Raw genomic sequence first — 6,819 nt, 5'->3', positions numbered from 1 at the left:
TTGTCTTACAGCTGTGAATGAGTGTTGTCACTGTCAGAACAAAATCAGAAACCCGGTCCAGTACAGCGCCAAGATAGACAACAGATACTCGGTCAGTGTACCCCCTCAGTATCAGAGGTAATGCTAAAGAAAGGAAATGGTAATGAATGATAAGAATTTTGTTTTGTTTTACAGTCCACACAGTACTCTCAACAATGGTGAAGAAAAGTTTGGACCCTACATTAAAGAAATAAAGAGGACTGTGGAGAAGATATTATTTTGTTGAAATATTATGCACTCAGTTTTTTTTCTATAAAAGAAAAAGATTTTTGCTGCTTTCCTACATCAAATTTAGGAAGACAAAGGGACGACTTTCTTTTCAAACACAGTGCCACTCAGTGGCTATTCAAATTAACAACAAGTAATGGTGTAAAACGGTAGAACGACTTCACAATCTGGCAGAATAATGAAAATTAAATTAAACATTATACATGACAAAGGCAGTACACGAGAATGGTTACAAATTTATTTTATTTTTTTTCCTTAATTTTGTTTATGACAATAGAACAGAAACCAAACAAGTGCCTCATAAAAGAGAAGATAAAGTTAAGACTTGTCTTTTCTTTTTCTGTTTCAAATAAAGACTGAGTGTTTGAGCTGAGTGTAATCTCTAATAAAAAAAATCCCTGTAGACTTTCTTATTCCCAAAAGATGTGTGGTTATCTGGTGACATACAGTAATGCTTACATGGACTGTTGTTGTGAATTATGACACAGACCATATTTGACCCCACCAATGGTCTTACAATAATAATGTAAAGACCACATCCCCAAAGGGTTCATAGAGTTAGCATGGAATGAAGGACAAAGACAAGACAAGTGTCACATAGATGTAATGTTCAGTATACAATTCTACATAACATGAAGCGTGCTTACATGTTTTCACAAAACAAAACAGGGTTTTATAAACCAGGAATCTATTTCAAGCAGTAGCCATTTGCAACAGCTAAATCCAAAACATGATTTGTCAAGAACAAATATCATAGTTAGTGTTTCAAGGATTAAATATGAACAGTATGAAACTATGTAAAAAAAAAAAAAACTAAAAATGTATGATAGGAAATCATTGCGTGGTCATTCAAAAAGTTGTGCAAAAATGTATCTGTAAGCCAACGGTAGTGCTTTTTAGTCTTCAAAATGAAACGTAGCAAGAAATGCATGATGCAGAGACTATGCAAACATGTCTTCAAATTTCTTTTTTTTCATTATACGGCTCTAACCAAAACAAAGTTCTAAAACATCACCAACAAAAAGAGAAATGAGAAAGAAAGTTTCACAGAAGGATGTGTCCAAGCATTTGAATCTTGCAGGTCTTTTGCAGCAGCTCATGTTTTAATTCTTTATTTTTTACTGATGCTTATTCCTGTGGCTGACTGTCTGGTATGGTCACATGGTCTATCCTGTGACTTTGTCTTCACAGTTCAACATGCACTCACTCAGTTTCCAACAGTTTTCCAGAGGAGCCAGAAGGGAGGTCTAAGGATGCAGGCTGGACCCCAGTCGGCAGGACCTGCCCAGGCTGGATGAGGTGGACAGTGGTGGTGTTGGTTCCACAGTCTATGTACTCATAGGTGTCCAGAGAGATCTCCTCGTAGTGGGCAAGGTAGTACACCGTCATGGTCATCCTGAGGGAGTGGAAACACAGCATGGACATGTTGAACAAATAAGTAGTTGGACTGAGAGAAAACACTTCAAACACTCCAAAAGTGGCAACGCCATTTTACTTTTGGTTTTTCTAGTGCAGTGGTTCTCAACCCTGGTCCTCAAGTATCCCGGCCGTGTCAAATGACTTTGTGTCCTTGGGAAAGGCACTTCACCCTACTTGCCTCGGGGTAATGTCCCTTTACTTACTGTAAGTCGCTCTGGATAAGAGCGTCTGCTAAATGACTAAAACGTTAAATGTAAATGTAAGTCTGCTCGTGATTCCCTGACCCATTTCTGAATTTTCATCTGCTGATAAGAGCTTCTTTATTTCACATTCCTGCACAACTGTAATCCCAGTCTGGCCTCTGACTTACCAAGGACTAAGTCAACATTTAGTAAACACATTTTACCAATTTACTAACATCTAGCAACCTTCAATTGGGATGGTATAAGGTTTCCTGAGTCACACAAATAGACAGGCCCAAAAGCCCCCCCCACACACACACAGCACACGTAGAGCAGCTCTATTTTCTAACTTATTCTTTAAACACTACTTATGTCCCTGTAACTCGAGGATGACAACATCTCCTTCATTGTTTCACGTGAACATCATTATTGTCTAATAGCCTCCAGTTGATATCCAGCTAGGTCTGCATGACTAATGAACCTGATCACATGATCAATCTTACTCACTGGAAGTGTAGAGACAATGTGCGGACAGCGTTGATAGGGAACTTACAGTAGAAGCTGGGAAAGAAAGACATTCTGATTTAATTGACCTTTATCATGTATATGGTTATTTTAGAAACAATGGAGTCCTTTGTACATACATACAGTCATCCATTATTTTCTAAAAATTAAATTGCCACACTATTCTTAGGTTCTCAATTTGTTTAAGTTTATCTGGTGCAATGATCTAAAGTGCAAAGCAAGTGTGACATTCCAATACTTTCACATGACAGAGACAGAGACAGAGACAGAGAGCCACACATGGACACAAGGAGTACCTAAACATGATATCATGCTATTTAGACATGTCTAAATGTCTACAACTTCAACAGTGTGATCTTTGACTCAGTGGAATAAGAGGGTTATTCAGCAAAGCCACAGATAAGTTTCCACAGATAACCAGGTTAGAGGTGCTACTCACTACAGGCCTGGGTCATTCAGCTTGACTGGGATCTCAAAGGTGTACTGTTAGGAGAGAAGAGGAAAGCTACAGTGAGCCAAGGACTTATGTTGTAGCACTACAGAGCACACAGTTTAGCAAACACACAGTATTTCTTACCATTTTGTCAGAGAGAGGTTTAATAACGGTGACGTTTTTAATAGCAGTCGTGCCAACAACCGTTTCAAAGAACAGCACCTGGCCTGTGAGGTTGTACGCATAGACGGTGGCAAAGTTCTGGTTGGTTATATTCAGGATGTTCTGTAATAAGGACACAGTTAACATAATTGCATTATTCCAATTCTATTTCAATTAAGTTGTTGTTTGGACATAACAATATGAATATTCATGGTCAATTGAACCAGAACACGACTGACTGTGACGTTCATCAGGACGGTGTTGGACGGGAAGGTGACGTAGACAGACTTGACGGCCACAGGGGACAGAGTGACACAGCGAGGGTACAGGAAGAACAGGACCAGCGCACTGACCAATACGCACACAGACACCGAGACTGCCACATACAACTTCCTGTAAGATGTTAAATAACATAGAGACATGTGACCGTTGGATACATATTCAAAGATTGTCTGTTATCAGTACAGCTATCGTAGCAATGCAGTACTAGATGTTGATCTTAATTCTCTAAATAGTCTTCCTTCTTTGAGCTTACGTATGTCGTGGATCCAACCTCTGGTCATTGCAGGGTATAACTGCTACTAACATGCTCTCTTGACCTGCAAAATGAACCTTACAATCAATTACAGCCAGGCAGCCAAACATGTTTTATATTCACTCTGATGATTAAACAAATAGCGATACAATCAGACAGGGGCAGACAGCTAGACAGGAAGAGGCAGCTTGTCAGTCAAATAGATAGACAGTCAGATAGACAGGTACAGGGTGGACCATACAGACCTTGTGGGATGCGTCCAGTGCCCTGGCAGGTGGGGCAGTACACAGTATCAACAGAGTGGCTCCTGCTGGAACTCTTCCTGTACTGGGAAATGAGGTCCTTCTCATCCTCATCCTGGTGAGACCCCCCTACCACCAAACTGCTGCCCACTGTTCCCATGCCTGCTCCTTATGAAACACAATCATGATCATTTCTTAATAAACATCGTATCTACAATAGCAGACATGCGCTACATTAGGACATGGTCTACTGTCTCCTAATATAAATCAATAACAAATGTTGCTTCGTCGTACGCAAGGGTTTGAGGAAATATGTAGCTACTTCAAATAATTTGCATATTCATTTCATAGCTCTCGAGATAATAGAATATCCTGTCTTCGGTAAAATAAACTCTTGTTTACTTACCTTTATGAAGATTTAGACAATGGCCAACATTATCAAGATGTAAAATCCTTAAACTTATTTTAAAAACACATCTGAACGTATGCCGACATGCCTTTTACTCGGTTTAATGGCAAGTTTCCTTATAATTTCGCGAAAACAAACTGGTCGGATCGCTGCCGAATTTAACTCCTCAGGCCAGCCCACACGAAAGTCCTTTCGATGACGCAGCGTAAATCTTGTAGTATTTTGTCGCCTCACTCCGGAGAATAGTGGCATTAACATAAATAAAATAAAAATCATATATATATATATATATATACACACACAGACTCAGACGGAGAAAGATATCTCAAAACTACAGACGTTCGTGAGTGTAGTGACTTTTATTTGACAGAGATTTGTACATCACATATATAATGTCCATAAAGTGCAACACAGAAAAAGCTTAATCCGCACCATTCTCTTATTCAAAAAACCTCTGTTCACTCCTATGAAAATATCCTAACCATTTGGAAAGCATACAGTACGTTTCATTATGTTTCAAGTGGAATTATCTTCTGAAGTATCATTTCTGTCTCAATAGATATTTCAGGGACAGGACTTTCAAAATTTTAATTATTGAAAATACCATCATCATCAACATAATTGTTCTTTATTTTATAACCTCCTAAAATCTGAAAAATACTACCAATTCTTTATCATCATTATAATAATATTTATTATATTGCACATTCACTGTAAATCTGGGAATGGAACTTAATATTTTGTCACCTATCAGAATATAACAGGGGTTAATTCAACTTTGGTTTTACATCGAGGACATAAACTAAATCCAACTCCATTCTTAAAAGCAGTACATTAGAAACCTGTTTCCATTCCTACATAACATATATATTTCTATGTATAAGTGCTTTTGTTTTTTTCTCATGTCCATATCCTTCTCCCAACCTTTATGAGTGCAAAACATCTAAAATGATTTTCCGGTAACAGTTTCTACAAACATAAAACGTACAACAGTGCAAATCCTAACACAAATTAGCAAATTTCAAAGAGAAGACCATCAAAAACAACATTCTCTGTGACTTTTTTTTTCAAACAACCAATACGTTAACCCTTAAAATAGACGTTAACCCTTAAAATAGCATAATTACCCTTTCACTTCACTTTAGAAACGAAAGCACACTCAGCCTGTCCATATCGCAAAACAAAGAAACAAACAAAGAAAGCACTGCAGCCTTTTGATACATCTTTTGATTCCAGTGAGTTTTCAAGTTTGGAATAAACTTGATGCATTTTTTTTTTTATGTCAAAAAGAAAGAACGATCTCAGAATAGAGAATGTTGATACCATCACTCATGGACCCACAAGAACAATGAAGTAGAATGTGAATGGGACGTGAAAGCGGTTAGCTCTTCTTTAAGACAATGATCTTTTCAACAGGGTCTTATACACACTAGTCCAGTCTTTGTACAACAGAAGAAAAAGTAGAAAGAAAAATCGAAAGAAATTCGGATTGGTATTTTTTTCTCCTTTCGTTATTGTATGGTCCTCATTTGAAACCCTTCCAATGGATACTCCTGGAGTGTCTTCAGTGTATGGTCCCAATTCTTTTTTGCAATTACATTTAACACACCCATTTCACATACCCACAGCATGATGTCAGCTATAGGAAAATCACATCACAATAGTAGGGGGGAATGCATTTCAATCATGAATAACCAGTATCACTTCATAATAGTACACTGATATTTGAGCAAATCAGATGAGAGTTTGGATGAGTGTGTGGGTGTGTGTCCAGGTTTATTTCTATACCGGTGACACCGAACACAAAGAAGCTGAGTCTCTCTAACATTGAGTCATGCACACTTTGGGAACAGTGCCTGGGATTCACACAAACTCACAATGTAGCATTCAAAAAGCTTCTTATCTATACAAAAGGGCATAATCAAACAGCCCATTGTGAGAACTAGAAGCATATAGCATCTAGCATCAACTAACCTTGAAAGATTGAAAAATACCTCTCAGCAGGTACAGGAAGAATTCAAAGGACGTCCAACTAAATTGAATGATTTGATGGGGATAACTGGACATGAGGCCACTGAGTAAATACTGCAATGTAAGTTGGTTTGAGTGTCAGCCAAATATGTAAAGTGTTTGTTATTTGAACACACTATGTAGTTAATAATCATCATACAAAGTCAACACCTACAGTATGTTTATAAATAAGTCCCATCTGATAATGGGCATTGATAAAGTAGGCTAGCTATTATACACCTATTGCCTATATTCTGTTAAGCAAATTGTAGCTCTTTAGTTTTCTATAGCTACATATTGACTTTGCATCAGGCTATGGCCACAAGAGTGAATGTGCATGTAACTTTGTTGATAGCAACTGATATTTTTACCACTGCTGTCATAGTGATGCCATAGTGATGCCACAGAATTCAATTGTTATTCACTTTCTCTATTCCTCCTCTCCCTTTTTCTAAGCAAAAGCATAACACCACTAAAGGCTACGGATGAATGAGTGAATCTACAGACTGTAGCTATTTGATAGTCTAGAATCCCAGAGTTTTCGGGAATGTCTCTTTCCGCTCACAGTCAGGATACATCCTGTTGACGTGCTCCAATCGGAAGAGAGGAGGAGGCCATGAAGGCGATGCACTGCT

At 38.1% G+C, this 6,819-nt stretch overlaps 1 protein-coding gene across 2 annotated transcripts; it reads right to left on the bottom strand.

Moving 5' to 3' along the window:
* Positions 1 to 1,261: 1,261 nt before the first annotated feature.
* On the bottom strand, positions 1,262 to 4,336 carry LOC136941257 (transmembrane protein 106B-like). 2 transcript variants are annotated; one of them, XM_067233709.1, is made up of 8 exons: positions 4,172 to 4,336; positions 3,769 to 3,933; positions 3,524 to 3,587; positions 3,228 to 3,381; positions 2,971 to 3,111; positions 2,833 to 2,876; positions 2,376 to 2,429; positions 1,262 to 1,663 (listed from the first exon to the last, which is right to left on the bottom strand). In XM_067233709.1, the coding sequence occupies exons 2-8, from the start codon at positions 3,923 to 3,925 to the stop codon at positions 1,471 to 1,473; spliced, it is 807 nt and encodes a 268-aa protein (XP_067089810.1). In that variant the 5' UTR covers positions 3,926 to 3,933; positions 4,172 to 4,336; the 3' UTR covers positions 1,262 to 1,470. The 2 variants fall into 2 exon arrangements, with proteins under 2 accessions (XP_067089810.1, XP_067089811.1); XM_067233710.1 differs by having other exon boundaries at positions 3,769 to 3,927.
* Positions 4,337 to 6,819: the final 2,483 nt, after the last annotated feature.

The sequence above is a fragment of the Osmerus mordax genome, chromosome 3 (genome assembly GCF_038355195.1).
Source record: "Osmerus mordax isolate fOsmMor3 chromosome 3, fOsmMor3.pri, whole genome shotgun sequence".
In the NCBI taxonomy this organism is placed as follows: Eukaryota; Metazoa; Chordata; class Actinopteri; order Osmeriformes; family Osmeridae; genus Osmerus; species Osmerus mordax.
This window is presented reverse-complemented; position numbering and strand designations above follow the sequence as displayed.